General features: G+C 51.3%; 9 protein-coding genes; 6 read left to right on the plus strand and 3 right to left on the minus strand.

The window, feature by feature from the left end:
- Positions 1-73: 73 nt before the first annotated feature.
- On the plus strand, positions 74-1,444 carry RCC_02153 (related to glucose-6-phosphate/phosphate and phosphoenolpyruvate/phosphate antiporter; the record flags this gene model as incomplete). XM_023767436.1 has 5 exons in its annotated part: positions 74-192; positions 252-319; positions 373-596; positions 645-1,052; positions 1,103-1,444. The coding sequence occupies 5 exons, from the start codon at positions 74-76 to the stop codon at positions 1,442-1,444; spliced, it is 1,161 nt and encodes a 386-aa protein (XP_023623204.1).
- A 581-nt stretch (positions 1,445-2,025) lies between these two features.
- RCC_02154 (related to 2-haloalkanoic acid dehalogenase) lies at positions 2,026-2,748 on the plus strand (the record flags this gene model as incomplete). The annotated part of the gene is made up of 1 exon (XM_023767437.1): positions 2,026-2,748. One exon carries the CDS (start codon positions 2,026-2,028, stop codon positions 2,746-2,748), a length of 723 nt encoding a protein of 240 aa, XP_023623205.1.
- Positions 2,749-2,853: 105 nt separating this feature from the next.
- On the minus strand, positions 2,854-3,807 carry RCC_02155 (uncharacterized protein; the record flags this gene model as incomplete). The annotated part of the gene is made up of 1 exon (XM_023767438.1): positions 2,854-3,807. One exon carries the CDS (start codon positions 3,805-3,807, stop codon positions 2,854-2,856), a length of 954 nt encoding a protein of 317 aa, XP_023623206.1.
- A 1,553-nt stretch (positions 3,808-5,360) lies between these two features.
- Positions 5,361-5,978, minus strand: RCC_02156 (probable CBF/NF-Y family transcription factor; the record flags this gene model as incomplete). XM_023767439.1 has 4 exons in its annotated part: positions 5,361-5,480; positions 5,534-5,823; positions 5,875-5,901; positions 5,957-5,978. 4 exons carry the CDS (start codon positions 5,976-5,978, stop codon positions 5,361-5,363), a joined length of 459 nt encoding a protein of 152 aa, XP_023623207.1.
- Positions 5,979-6,088: 110 nt separating this feature from the next.
- Positions 6,089-7,042, plus strand: RCC_02157 (uncharacterized protein; the record flags this gene model as incomplete). XM_023767440.1 has 4 exons in its annotated part: positions 6,089-6,236; positions 6,441-6,545; positions 6,755-6,810; positions 7,007-7,042. The coding sequence occupies 4 exons, from the start codon at positions 6,089-6,091 to the stop codon at positions 7,040-7,042; spliced, it is 345 nt and encodes a 114-aa protein (XP_023623208.1).
- Positions 7,043-8,738: 1,696 nt separating this feature from the next.
- Positions 8,739-9,890, plus strand: RCC_02158 (uncharacterized protein; the record flags this gene model as incomplete). Its single annotated transcript, XM_023767441.1, has 1 exon — positions 8,739-9,890. The coding sequence occupies one exon, from the start codon at positions 8,739-8,741 to the stop codon at positions 9,888-9,890; it is 1,152 nt and encodes a 383-aa protein (XP_023623209.1).
- Positions 9,891-9,957: 67 nt separating this feature from the next.
- RCC_02159 (uncharacterized protein) lies at positions 9,958-10,891 on the minus strand (the record flags this gene model as incomplete). XM_023767442.1 has 2 exons in its annotated part: positions 9,958-10,691; positions 10,741-10,891. The coding sequence occupies 2 exons, from the start codon at positions 10,889-10,891 to the stop codon at positions 9,958-9,960; spliced, it is 885 nt and encodes a 294-aa protein (XP_023623210.1).
- A 552-nt stretch (positions 10,892-11,443) lies between these two features.
- On the plus strand, positions 11,444-13,092 carry RCC_02160 (related to flavin-binding monooxygenase; the record flags this gene model as incomplete). XM_023767443.1 has 3 exons in its annotated part: positions 11,444-11,890; positions 11,951-12,022; positions 12,124-13,092. 3 exons carry the CDS (start codon positions 11,444-11,446, stop codon positions 13,090-13,092), a joined length of 1,488 nt encoding a protein of 495 aa, XP_023623211.1.
- A 393-nt stretch (positions 13,093-13,485) lies between these two features.
- Positions 13,486-14,456, plus strand: RCC_02161 (uncharacterized protein; the record flags this gene model as incomplete). XM_023767444.1 has 2 exons in its annotated part: positions 13,486-13,707; positions 13,761-14,456. 2 exons carry the CDS (start codon positions 13,486-13,488, stop codon positions 14,454-14,456), a joined length of 918 nt encoding a protein of 305 aa, XP_023623212.1.
- Positions 14,457-14,749: the final 293 nt, after the last annotated feature.

Consider the following 14,749-nt stretch of genomic DNA (forward strand, 5'->3'; position numbering starts at 1 on the left):
GCCCTTCTTCATCCACTCCCTTCTCATTTCTTGTCATTTTCTCATCGCCTCTTCCTGAATTCACCCTTCCCAAATGGATTCCAAGGAGAACACGCGCCCGTCGGCGGAGCAAGAGCGTACGCTCGAGGGCGGCGAGGCTCCACCCGTCGCCAAGGCAGCGACCAAGGAGCTGCATCCGGCCTTTTACATTGCGTGCGTCTAATCAATACACTCCTGATATTGCCAGGGAATCCTGCTAAACGTCTGCATAGACTTTGGATCGGACTTTCTTCTTCTGTCATCATCTTCAACAAATGGGTGCTCCACAGCGCCGAGTTCAGTGCGTTTCATCGACCTGGAAGTGCAGTCAACGTGGACTTACCAACCGTGTAGAATTCCCTCTTTTCTTGACAACATGGCACATGGTCTTCGCAACCGTCATGACTCAAGGTCTGGCCAAATTCACCACGGTCCTTGATGGCAGACATAAAGTCCCAATGACCCCACAGCTGTACATGCGTGCAATTGTCCCAATCGGCCTGTTCTTCAGCTTCAGTTTGATCTGTGGCAATGTGGCGTATTTGTACTTGAGCGTGTCCTTCATTCAGATGCTCAAGGTGGGTGATGTTCGAACTCCGATACGCTGCGAAATCTAACATTTCCAGGCTCTGAACGCAGTCGTCACCCTCCTCGCAACCTGGGCCTTTGCCATCAGCCCGCCCGATATGAGGAAACTGGCCAACGTCTCCGCAATCGTCGTCGGTGTGATCATCGCCTCTTTCGGAGAGATCAAATTTGTCATGTTCGGTTTCCTCATCCAGCTGGCTGGAATCTTCTTCGAGGCTGTCCGACTTGTCATGGTCCAGCGTATTCTGAGCTCGCCAGAGTTCAAGATGGACCCTCTGGTTTCACTCTACTACTATGCACCAGCCTGCGCTGCCATTAACGGTTTCTTCACCCTTTTCATCGAGCTCCCAAAGATGGGCATGGATGACATCTACCGCGTCGGTGTCTTTGTCTTGATCGCAAACGCAGCTGTTGCTTTCATGCTGAACGTTTCCGTGGTCTTCCTGGTATGGATCATCACCTTTGATTCTTGAACATTTCGCTAATAATCACCTAGATTGGCAAGACTTCTGCTGTCGTCCTCACACTTTCCGGAGTGCTAAAGGACATTCTGCTCGTTGTGGCTTCCATGGTCATCTTCCTGGATCCCGTATCCCCTCTGCAGTTCTTCGGCTACTCCATTGCTCTCGGCGGACTGGTATGGTACAAGCTTGGAGCGGACGGCGTAAAGAACGGACTGCGAGATGCCCAGGTTACATTCGGCAACATGCGTCAAGAAAACCCCACCCGTGCTAATGCGCTGATTGGTGGTGCCATYTTCTTGGTCCTTGTTCTCGGGTACTTCATCTTCGGGTCCTCAATCACCGCAGAGTCGCAGAGTCCATTTGCTGGTCAATGAACAAGGCGTCTCGAGGGGTGAATTAATATTATAGTGTCGACATATGTTCGGCATGGAATCGCATCTGGTCTGGTACACGGGGCAGTCTTCGGAGACATGGGGTATCATACACACGAAACGCACGAGGCACTGACAGATTTGGTGCAAGATGGTTGCGAATTAGCAGCATAATTCCTTGATTGTAAATATAGACCGCATAGCATCATGACATTGTGATTGGAAGGACAAAGTCCGCAGCTGCAAATCAACACCACTTATGATCATGCTTCAGCTGGACCGCAGGTTCGTATGCTGCCAGCTAGAGAGGTTGGAGAAGTGAGGTCGAACAATTATCTGCGACCTGGCTGGGACTCTGGTCTCGGCTCCAACTACGTCACAAGGCCGGCGGCCATGAGATGAATAGCGGCCGCGGCGACGGCACAACCTCACCTCCTTGTCAACAACCCAACCAGAAAGATAAGCCACATCGATTGGTCAGAATTGCATCCAAAACGTCCCGTCATCAACCACCTCACCTCCCAGACCATCTTTTATAAATTCATCCCAGAAAACCACTCCCATCAACCATAATCCCCACCAAAATGCCCAAATCCGCCTCCTTCGACGTCCTAGGAACCTGCTTCACCTTCTCCGGAGYCATCCGCGTAATTTCCACGCGTCTCGGTCCCGCTCTCTCCAAACACGGCATCGATCCCAAAACTCTCTGTTTCAGTTGGTTTTTCGCCGCGCAGAGAGATTTCACCTACACTTCCATGGTAGGATCATATACGCCCATCGCCAGCATTCTCAAACATACCTTTCGTCGAGCATGCGCGGTTTCGGATCTCCCAATCTCTGCCGTGAGCAATGAGGATGTAGAAGCTATTATGAATGCTGTGAAGCGTCTGGAGCCACGAGAGGGATTGAAGGAATGTTTTGAGGGGTTGAGAGGGGATGGATGGGATGTGTATGCTGTGACGAATGGAGGGAAAGTAGCGAGTTTGAAGTATTATGAATTGGCGGATGTGGAAATTGATGGGGAGCATTTGTTAAGTTGTGATGATTTACAAGTCGCGAAACCTGATAAGAGGGTTTATGAGAATACGCATAGACATTTGACGACGAGAGGGGTTGGGGTGGAAGGGGATGGGGAGAGATGGTTTGTTGCTGCGCATGCGTGGGATTTGATCGCTGCGAGGAAGGCTGGGTTTAAAACTGCTTATTTGAGTTTTGAGGAACATGATAGTGTCCGAGAGGTTTTTGGGGAGTTTGATGTTTATGCGGATTCTATGGGGGAGTTGTTGGAGAAATTGAAGCGGGTGTGATGGTGAAATTATTATCGAAATGAATTTTGATGCTATCAATATCAATAACTCCCTTACGCTACCAAGCGCAAATTGTGAAAAATGACCACTCTCCGTATGCCCAATTTACGTTATCCCTCCAGCACCCTCCCCATTGCCAGGGTCGTCCTTCCCACCGTCGGGAGGCGGTTTGGGCATTCTCGGCTTGTTCTTCACGCCGAGCGGACGCCCTCTTTTCGGCTTGCCCTTCTGTTCCCTCTCCAAATTCCTTTGGCCGCCGACCGTCGGTTCGCCCTTCTGCCTTGCGCGAGGAGGCTGCGACGGGCCCTCGCCATAGTTGCCGGCCGAGGCAAGCGGAGCCCACCCTATGCGAGAAGGCTGCGAAGGGCGGACAACTATGGTGTCCGCCCAGGAAAGCGGAGCCTGACTTGCGTGAGAAGGCTGCGAAGATTCCTCGCCAAAGTTATCCGCAAGGGGAAGCGCCGACCGCGGACCATCAAAGTAAGATGGTCCCTCCGGTTGATCCGCGCTTCCCATCTCTCCAGCAACCTCCTGGTTGCCTGAGTCCTCCATGGCAGCGTCGGGATCGGGCGAGATCGTGACCTCCATCTCAAGCTCAGACTTGGATTTCTTGGGGCGTCCTCTCGGCTTCATTCCCTGTGCGACCCTCAACTCGTTCGCGGCAGCCCCCACAGTCTTCCCGTCTAGACTACCGTCAGACTTCACCCGCTGTATCCCGTCCGATTTCGCCCTCTGCGATCCGTCAGACTTCGCCCGCTGCAACTTGCGGGATTGCTCGGAGGCTTGGTCCCTCGAGGAAGATGTCGCTCTCTTTCGCTTTTGCTTGTTCTTCTTGAGAGCGGGATCTATCTTCACGGCGCCACGATAATGCTTTTTCTCCTTGCCATTCTTATCATCATCATCGTCATCGTCGTCGACTGGAGGAGCCTTGTTGTCAGACTCCGGCCCGTTCATCGCCCAGTACAGCGGTTTGCCAGTCTTCGGATCTCTGACCAAGCCATCCCATTTCCTTCCCTTCCCATCAACGCCATCTCCGCAAGGCTTGGTTGAAGGAGACATCTCAAAGGCCGTGGAGTATTTGATTTAGTGAAGAGGATGTGTGTTGGTATAGTTGTGGAAGAAGTTCTTCGAGAATGCAGAATTGTATGTAGTAGACCGAATGACTGGAACGTGAAGAAGGAAAGAGAATGGAAATCATTTCGCCTATAAGCCCAGCCGAGGAAATTTAGCTTTTGAGGACAGGTGAAGGAAACAACAGAACCAGCGGATCGAACCCCTGGATAGGATGACCTCGCACGTGATAGCTTAAAGGTACCAAAGATGCTTGCCCGAAGGCCTCACTGCCGTGTGGATGACGAGCTAGTTGACGAGGAAGGTGCCGGAGATTGATAAACCTATTGCGGCGATGGGTGGATAGGTCGATCGAGGCGCGAGGCGAGGCTACGACATGGACGAGGGAGTCACCGTTGTCGCCACAACCTTGGATCTCAGTTCCTCGCCGGAACCACGCGGCAGATATCGCAACACATATCCAGATTGACCAGAGCAGCGAAAGAGTATCGGCCACCAGTGGTACGCTCAGCACAGCTATTGCAATCTGTTGATGGTTAGTCCATGTGTGGATTCACGAAGCACGGCGGCATGTCAGTTGTACTTGCCTAATCGAAGTCCACCTTGGCTTGGGACATATAAGAACCAATATTCATTGATAATATCTACATACCCTGTGTCTACGGAAAACTGATCCATTGTGGTTCGCATCAGGAGAAGCCGCCCGTCTTTCGCGCGTCGCCTTCACTGTCTGTGGGTATATCAAAGTAGGCCAAGAAATCATCAATATCCTCCACCTCGATTGCGTCTCTCGGCTTCCCTCCAACTCTTGGGCTCGGGGAACTTTGCAAAGCTGCATCACTTGCGGACAGCCTTTGCTGTGTCGTCCAGGGCGAAGAGATAGAGGAAAGCAAGCTTTCAGGCGTGATCTGAGTGGGTTGAGCCACACTCTGTGACGGTGTGCTGGGTGCGTGCAAGGCTTCTTGGTCTCTCTCTGCCTCCGCCGCTGCCTTCGCCTTGGCAAGACTCTCCTTGGCCTTTTTGCCGAGACTTCCCTTTGGCCTGCCTATGCCTCGCCGACCGCCGGGAGTTTTTCCCTGCGATTTCTTCCCGAGAAATCTGGCATCAAGCGTGTTCGAGGTGGGGGTCGAACGGAGCAGACAATTCTCGATGGGAGTCGAAGAGGGGGGAGAACTCTCAGTGGGATGGTTTGGCCGTGGGCTAGTTGACGCTCGTGAGAAGTTCGCATCCTATGGACGCTCTTCAACGACATTTTCTTCCTCCCTTGCCGCGTTCACGTCACCTCTACCTTCCATGCTCCCCTCGACGTGTTCGTGGTCCAAATCTCCGCTCCCATCATCTCGCTCCGGCTGCCGTATAACATCGTTATTATCATTGCCATCATCATTCCCCCGGCCGTTAATATGCTGCAAAAGGTGGTCGGCCTCATCGTGAATCAAGTCCGCCCTGTCTTCGTCCATGAATCGCTCTGGGCCGTTATTTTGCGTGATACTGTCCTTGGCGCCGTACTGATTCGAGTCTTTCTGACTATCAATGCCCTTCTACGGCTCTGTAGCGTTGTACTTGTCACCGGCGGTCTTGAACAACTCCTCCTGGGCTCGGATCAACTCCTCGCTGGTCATGCCGGACTGCTCGATCTTGGTCTGTTTCTTTTCACGATGCTGGAGGGAATCATCAGCCAGCATTCCGTGGCCATCTCAATCATACCACATACCGCGGCAGCATGCTTGAAGCTGTCAGCCTGCTTGCGCAGCTCCGGAACATACTCCTCAAATCCCAGCTCGGCCAAGGCTTTGGTGACGTGTTCGCATGCGATGGTCTTTTTGGCGTCCTTTTCGGCGATCTCGTTGGCCTCGGAGGACAACATGGTGATGAACTCAACGCAGCAGTCAATGAGCACGTCGCGCGTCTCTTTGGCGAAGGTCATGCCACCGGGCTGACCATCTGCGCCGACGAGTGAAGGGTTGGTGGAGAGAACCTCGTTGATGATTTTTTGTACCGTCGCTGTGAGGAGTCAGAGGAATGGCAGGGAAGTTATCTTCGGGGAATGCGTACCTTTGGGCAGCGAGAGGTCGTCGTTGCCTGGAAATGGGTCAGTATGTTACCTATACCACCAATACATCATGACGGTATTTACCTCCGAATTCCTTGTCAGACATACTGGCAGCGTGTGATTGGGTGTGGGGGGGGTGGGGCAAAGAATGAAGTTGGCTGGCAAGAAAGTTGTCGTTGGAGGTTGTGGAAGTTGAAGCTTGTGATTGATGTTATGATGCGCCGGAAGCTGCCGGACAGTCAGCAGGCAGGTGCGACCGTGGGGTCCGAGCTCTTGGATTTTTTGCTACCTCTTCGCCGAAACTTCCCACACTTCACCAACCTTCATCCTCCACCAACACCACCACATCGCCTCGCCTCTGCTGGTATGTATCTCACTCCGTCTCCTCCTCTTCCCTTCCTCGTCTTACATGATGATCCGTTGTCGCCCCTATCATACCAACGAGCCTCTAGAAGGTTTCCGTGGTGATTGACCGTGCCGCCAAAGCACTGGCTGATTGAGACCCATCCGCAATTCTCCATACACATTGCATCGACGTAGATGAACCATCGCTGACGGTTGCAACCAGGCTGCTGCTCCTATGACAATCGGCACTCGGTGGACGGCGGGCAGAGGGTGAAGTGGTGGAGGGAGAAGCTGGCGGTGGAATCCAGCTTCTTCCAATCAGCAAGAGGTAAGGAAGCACAACGACAAGCAGCACAAGCAGCTCGGGGGAGTTTCCCTGATGACAAAAACATGATATGTCTTAATCAGTTACCGATCACATAATGAGTGAACACAATGGTTCGATTACCTGATATACCCACTTCTTCCGCGCTTGCTTCTCATCCTTCCGCTCATCATCGCCGGCTTGTCTTCATCATGCTGACTTTGCTGCACCAGGTAAGTCATACATCGCGTCGCCAAGGAGTGCGCTCGTACAATTCTCTATCCTTTTGGTAAGCCTTCGACACTCCTACACACCCGCACCATTTTGCATGATGTTAAAAAACATTCCATGCTAAAACYGAAGCCTTTACCGGCTCTTGAAGCTATTATGTATTAGACTTTTCATCTTTCAACTGATCCGCCACGCATTAATCCTACACCTCACTCTCCATGTTTGGCCGATTGCATCCGCTGACTCGCGAACAGGTCTTCTCTCGTTGCACTTGTTCGCAGCCTACATAGCTTCTCAATACATTCTCTCCAATTGTATACCAATCTCTCTCATCATCGATACCATCATGTTGCGTGGTAGCTCAGTCGGGGTCGCTCGAGTATATTATATAACAACGAAGTCATCGATCGACATGGTCTTGAAAAACACTGTTTGCGGCACCAGCCCATCAACTTCTGGCCAAGGCCTCTTCGTCCAAAACGCATCTGTGAACAAAGATGACAACCAATCTTCACCAACATACCACACCGACCTCGTCGGTGTAATAATATCAGAATCGGCCGGAACTATCAAGATTAAAACCCCCTCCTTTGTCCTAATCGCCCCCTCCGGCGCTGGCACCAAACCATTCGACCGCACACTAGGAACCACATACGAGTATGATCCACCAAAAGTGAAAGCCTCAAACGCATTTCCCAATTCATTAAACCGTTGATCTTCAAAGATCGGTTCACAGCCACTTCGTCCGAACCTCGCGAGATTAAGGGCGTGGCAGAGTTCGTGGCAGAGACATTTCGCGATGTAGAACCAGGTGACCAGGAGGTCTATCCAAAGAGTGAAAGTAGCCACGACTCCTGTGCAGCGAAGCCAGGCCTTTCTTTACGGCCGGATGCTCGAGGCGATGGGGGCCTCAGATATTCAGAACTCCTCGCGATGTCATCACCTGCGCTACAGGCAGGTTCGGATGTAAGTACTCGCAAGTATCTATCCCACCTCTCAAGACGAAAGCTTCCCACGCATATCCCAGTTCGTTGTGGATCTTTTGGTCTTCGATGGAAGGCTCAAGCGCAATGCCTTGTTCAAAGTGATATAGCCCAGGGTCTGCGTCTTTCATGCCAAGCTCCAAATACAGAAAGACTGTAGCTGCTTGGAGTTGACGTATTCCTTACTGTAGAGAAAGCATTGGGTTTGAACTTGGAAATGGTTGACAAAGTACCCATTAGCTCCGGCCAGGATATAGAAATTGGGGATACCATCTCCGAAAACTGCCTCAAGACCAAGAGAGATCCGATTCAACGCTTCTTGTCCGAGAGGAGTGCTGGGGTCGCAGTCCCGTTGGTTGATGCGGTCAGAGATGGCGACTATCAGTTGTTCGAATTTGGGCGCGAGAAAATTATTGTCAAGATCCTCTATGCTCAGAGGTCATTCGAGGTCCGTGAAGAGACCTCGTCCTGTACGCTACGTGCTGCAATGTAATTCGTTTGAAGCCGGACATCAACACACGGGATGGACGAATATGTCCTGCAGCTACTGAATCGGGGCATGAGGATCAAAGGTGACGGCCATGCATGAGGGTGGGACTGTACACTTCCTCATTGCTCGTGAAGAGCGAAGCAAGTGCTGAAGGGGCCGTCCTGGAGTCAGCGGAGGCTGTTCAACCCAAAGGTGACCAAGCATGATCAGACACCATTGGAGGCAGAATATAAGCCCCGTCTCTTGGGACGCGTCTCATAGTAGTGTGCTGGTCGCCATCCGGTTATGTTCGCGGTGGGGTTCGTTTGATCCGATGATAATAGCATGGGACGGAGAAGGTGATGTCGCGGGATTGGAGAGCATTTTGAGTCTTCGTCATGGCGCAAAACTGCTGGGACGCGAACCTAGCCCGACCTCAATGCATCAACAAGACATCAACAATGCATCAATCAATCAACATTACACTTAGCAAACGATGACCATTAGCCATCCATACCATATGATCAAAACAAAATGACCACCGCAGCTAACCTCCAAGCTCTTCTCCGCTTCCTCTCCCAAGATGCCAAAGTCCCACTCGCAACAGCCATGGCCAAAGTCCACCCTTTACAAACAGCAAATCTTTCAACGCCAGAAGCAATCGCAAAAGCAAAACCCAAAGATCTAGAGCTCATCTTCGAAGATTCCAAAGTCTGCAAACAGATAATATCTGCCGCAAAGCGAGTCTCTAAGAAACGAGCAGCAGGCGACGACGAGGGTGCAGCGGCTCCTCTCAAGAAGAAGTCGCGAGATGAGAGTCTTTTCTCAGCACAGCCACATGCGCCAGCGGACTTGGAGGGCTCTCTGCGACTACCATCGTGTGAATCGAAAGAAAGCGAATTGAAGGATGTTGTACTCTTTACGAATCGTGCGCCACTCGTGCTAGCATTTCTGGTCGTGTCGTTGAAATACACCATGCCAGAACAGCCACTATCCAGTAGATTGAGTTTGGCTCAAGCCTATGTGAGCGTCACGAGTAAGTCAAGGGCCATATATCTTGGCATTGAAGGGGGAAAAAGTGCAGAGGAGGAAGGGTTCGGCGAGGGTCAGCCGTCAGTTACGGTGGCGGGCAAGGAGATCAAAGTTTTGAGGCGATGGGGTTATGAGTGGGAGGAAGATGGTCCTATCAAGAGAGAAGTCGACAGCAATGCCACTGATGGGGTCAAGCAGGAGGATGAGGTCGGTGGCGATGCAGAGTCACCGGAGCTGAAGCCTGCGTTGTGGGGTCTGGATCTGGAGGCGCTGAAGAAGTCTGATAGTGGTACCTCCAGGCAAGGTGGAGTTGGAACGAACAGCAATCTACCGGTCCACACCCCACAGTCTGCGAGAGCATACATCATGAAAGCTTTCGACACTGCTCCTCCCAAAGATGCTGCTGCACCTGCGAAGAAAGGCACAGCGGTGGCTAGAGCTGCAGAAAAAGAAGCCAACCTGGGCAAGCTTCTCCGTGCGCTCRAATTGCTGTACGACTCATGGGCATCGAAATTGGGTCCAAATGAGCTAGACAATCGAACTTGGAGCTGGTACGCCAAGGTTCGACCAGCGGTGGCGGATGGAGCTGAAGGATGGGGCGGTAAGAACCGTTTGAGGCTGGCAGATATCCTTGCTCTGCTGCGGAGTGAGTAAGTCGTACTGGTTGTCGCTGGGAGAAACGCCGTAGTCGCTGGATATCTCGAAATCAAACAACATTTGCTCAGTTCTCAATTCTCCTTCCCCCTGGCAACCACTGCGCAAGCCGCCCAAGACTGCAGAATCCTACGGCTTTTTCCGTCTCAAAGACTTCGTAGAGACTTTTTGTTGGCTCTCCTTCGAGCCATTTCACCCCATGGCGATCTGCATCATTGTCTCGCTCTACCAGCACAGCATTCCAACCCGCCTCAACTGCACCCACAACATCCTTTGCATACTCATCTCCCACATAAATTTTCCTCCACTCCTTGGCATCTTCAATACTCCCGCCAATCACAGCTTCTAGCATAGTTTTCCCCGCCTCAAACATTCTCGCATCAGGCTTCTCAAAACCGACATCATACGACATGACCGCAAAGTCGATATCGTATTCATCCCTCGATTCCAATTTCTGATTCACAGGAAACCGCAGAGGACTGACTTTCATTCCCAGCGAGGTCAGTATATCAGGCACCCTATCATCGGAATTGGTTATGACACCAACTACTACCCTAGCATTTCCATATCTATGTGCTTTCCGGAGCTGCTGCAACAGTGGCAACACGTCAGGATATAGTACGTAGCCTTCTTTGGACCAGAAGCGGTGTAGGAGTTTGGGAACGAGCTCCTCGGGAAGTTTTTGACCTGCAGGTATCAAGGGAGTGAAAGTATTCACTATGATCCTTGACCACCATTTCTCGGCATTCAGGCCATTCTGTTTTCCATAGTTCGGATTCTGTTTGGATTCTTGTTTGAATGCTGCAACTTCATCAGTTCGGGTTGACAAGCACCAGGATGAACTACATACCTGCCTTGAAGGATTTATTGACGTCTTCATTTTTGATGTTGGCGAGACCGAGAGAGCGTGCCACCTCTCCATATTGTTGAGCGATTGGCTGTCGGGGTCGGAAGAGCGTCCCGAAGGCATCGAAGCAAAGAAGTATATTTCTGGGTGGCATTCTTCACATGGCGGGCTGACCAGTGCAATCGAGTGATGATATTTTGCTTTCACATGGAGACACGTGAAGTATTGGGAGTGAAAGCAGAAGTCGCCCGAAATGGATAGCACAATACTTTATTTACGAGCTAGTAAGGTAACGCACCGTCGATATTCCGGATGGATATATCTACAACATGAAGAGGAACAATGGATACATGCTCTTCAGAGCTTTTCGAATCATGAGCATCTGTTTTGCAACTACAATCTACCTCGGTGAGTACGCCTGGGCTGCGATGAAACAATGCATCGAACAATATGTAGGCATGCGAGTACGAGCGCGTGGTCATCGCATCGCGTTCTCTTCCATATCGGGTTAGCGTCCGATCTCAGATTGACGAATCGCTGTGAGCGAAGTTCCTTTCCTTTCACCACATCGCCCCCGAGGGTTTGTGAATGTGTGGCCTCGGTCTGTGACGAGTCCGAATACCCGCTTGTCCCACAAGATACATAAGTGATAAAGCCAGAAGCTCCAAAATTCTGTCAACTTGATCGCGAGAAACAAGCAGCAGCTATGGCCGGAACTCAACAGGAAATCGACGTCGCCGTAATAGGAGCAGGTCTCTCAGGTATCAACGCCGGATACCGCATTCAAGAAGCCCTACCAAACTACTCTTACACAATCTTTGAGTCTCGCCATGAATTGGGCGGCACGTGGTCTTTGTTCAAATACCCAGGCATCAGATCTGATTCGGACTTGTACACTTTTGGCTTCCAATTTGATCCGTGGCGAGAGGACAAGAGTATTGCCCCAGCTCCTATGATCCTGGATTACCTCCAAGGTGTTGCCAATCGTCATGGTATTGACAAACATATCAAATATCATCATGCCGTGGAGAGTCTGGACTGGTCTTCTGAGCTTCAAAAGTGGAAGATTAATATCAATGTCGATGGCAAAGAGAACAAGGTCTTCTGGGCTCGTTTCGTGATCATGAGCACTGGCTATTACGACTACAAGAAGGTTAGCTCGCTCGACAGTCTTGAAATGAACATAAATGAACATAATACTTACATTTCACAGGCCTTGCCCGCAGAGATTCCTGGAATCGAGCAATTCAAAGGCGAAGTTGTACACCCACAATTCTGGCCTGAGGTAAGTCATAATGAAGTATGGGGTCGTAGAGCATGTCTCAAACTCTCCATGCAGCTTTTCGTCATTCAAGACAATTGCTTACCTCCCATACTTCGCTTTAGGACCTTGCCTACGCGGACAAGAAGGTTGTCATCGTCGGCAGTGGAGCCACAGCTGTCACACTTCTCCCGGCTATGCATGAAACTGGCGCAGCTCATGTTACAATGCTCCAGCGCAGTCCGGGATACTTCATCAACCTGCCTACTGCCAACACTATCAATAACATCCTTCGATCGGTCCTTCCCGCCAGCTGGGCACACTCGCTCATCCGCCTTCGCACGTTGACCCTCACGTACGCATTCTACTACTTCTGTCGAGCTTTCCCGGGCTCCGCCAAGAGACTTTTGCGAAAAGCCACAGAGAGAGAACTACCGCCCAATATCCCAGTCGATCCACATTTCACGCCAAAATACAACCCGTGGGACCAGCGGATGTGTGTCACACCCAATGGAGATTTCTTCGCAGCTCTTCGAAGTGGCAAGGCATCCGTAGCAACTGGACATATCGAAGAAGTGACAGCCGAGGGCATCATATTGAAGTCCGGAGAGTACATCCCCGCAGATGTCATCGTGACCGCCACAGGATTGAAGGTACAGATGTGTGGGAATGCCACGCTATCAGTTGATGGTGAGCGTGTCATTGTCGGAGACAAATATCTCTGGCGAGGCTCCATGCTGCAGGATGTTCCCAACCTGGCCTTCTTCCTGGGATACACGAATGCAAGCTGGACACTTGGATCGGATGCTACAGCGCGGCTGTTCGTCCGTATCGTGAAGCAGATGGAACGCAAGGGTATGACGAGCACTACTCCTTTGATGGGAGATTCCGAGACCGACAATCAGAAGCCACCGGATATGGAGGCGCTGAACCTCAACTCGACCTACATCAAGAAGGCTGTGATGGATGGGCAGTTTCCAATGAACTTGGATGCCAACCCGTGGCGCGCAAGGCGGAATTATTTCTCGGATTCGTGGTTTGCGAGCTTTGGAGATGTTGGCAAGGGGCTGCGATTCGATAGAGTGTCGGTGTAACCAACAGGACGATGTATACAGCATAGAACCACAGCCAAATGCGCTCCCTTCAATGTTGTCTTGTGTGCACTCTCCGTTTCACGCTGACTTTTGATTGGCATAGACCAGCTCTTCGATCAACAACAGATGAAGACTGTTTCGGGACGCTTTTGCCAGGCAGATCAGCGAAGAGGCATTCCGTGTGGCACGTTGCTGCAGATGCCAGAAGCATCAACGCAAGAAGTTTGGCGCTTCTAGATTAAGTTTAATTCAAGCTTCGGAGCGATCTCCGCAGCGGTCAGCAACTGCTCTGATTGGTTCGCTATTACTGCATGTGAAAGATGGTGATGCATCAACATTGCCAACACATCTCCAGAATCATCCCGTATATTCTTGCCGTGCTGACCATTCAATATGGACGACAAGATGGAAGAACTCGACAGGCTCGAGTCCGGCCTGCACGTAGTCGACCCTGAACCCTACCTTGACCCCGAGGACTCGCAGCAAAACAGCGCCGATGCAAAGAGCATATCATCTTCATCTGGCAGCACCAGCTCTCTCGGTCTCTCCCAACATTCGGCGATATGGTATCTCCAACGAGCACAGAAGTACTCTTCCTATGTCTTCTCCGCCTTCGTAAGAGCGCCACCAGTCAACGCCACCTCCTCTGCGACTAACACTCTTGTCAGGCCGCAATGCACATCACAAATACCTCCCTCCTACCACTGCTCACACAATCTGTCCACGGTAGCGAATCATACCTTCTTCTCACGAGACCCTACTATCAAGCGCCCATCTCCGAGCCGCTTATGATATTCCTTCCACTATCCACCCACATCCTCAGTGGAGTGGCCATGCGAATCTTGCGCCGCAACCAGAACGCTAAGAGATTTGGAGAGGCACATTCAGAGGAGAACCGCGCTGCATTCCTCACACGCTTCTGGCCACATACAAGCGGGATCAGTAAATTAGGATACATGCTTGCGCCGCTCGTAACAGGACACATGGTGATCAATCGATTCATACCAAAGTCAATGGGGGAGAATGTCGGACTGGGATACGTCAGCCACGCATTTGCCAAACATCCTGCGGTTTCATTCGCGGCTTACACGGCGTTGCTGAGTGTTGCTTGCTGGCATGCGACTTGGGGTTGGGCGAAGTGGTTGGGATACACGCCGGATCAGTCTACGGAAATGGGTGCTAAGAGGGAGCTCAGTAAGAAGAGACGATGGTACATCATCAATGCCCTCGCGGCGACGGTGACGGGACTGTGGATGTCGGGCAGCTTTGGAGTTGTGGCACGAGGCGGAGAGGCACTTGGGTGGGTTGGAAAACAGTACGATCAGATGTACAGGATGGTCCCTGTTGTCGGAAGGTGGATGTGAGGCATGGATCGTGTACGATATGGCGTTGGGAGATGCATGAGTAAAGATACCCCTCTCTTTCGTCGAGTGCAATGTATAGCATATATATCCTGTTCGGTGGTATTCAGGGGACTGTCATGTACGTTGTGTGGATTGCTGGCGAAGGAATATGCTGGAGGTGTCCTTGCGATTCCTCAATTTCAGGCGATGCTGGATTTGCATGTGATCCAAATCCTGTTCTATCACTTCACTCTTGCATGCATCGATATAAATTGATCGTATGAGAGCCATGTTCATGTCTCACGGAGTGAGCG

This window comes from Ramularia collo-cygni (assembly GCF_900074925.1).
Source record: "Ramularia collo-cygni strain URUG2 genome assembly, contig: RCC_scaffold02, whole genome shotgun sequence".
NCBI classification, from domain to species: Eukaryota; Fungi; Ascomycota; class Dothideomycetes; order Mycosphaerellales; family Mycosphaerellaceae; genus Ramularia; species Ramularia collo-cygni.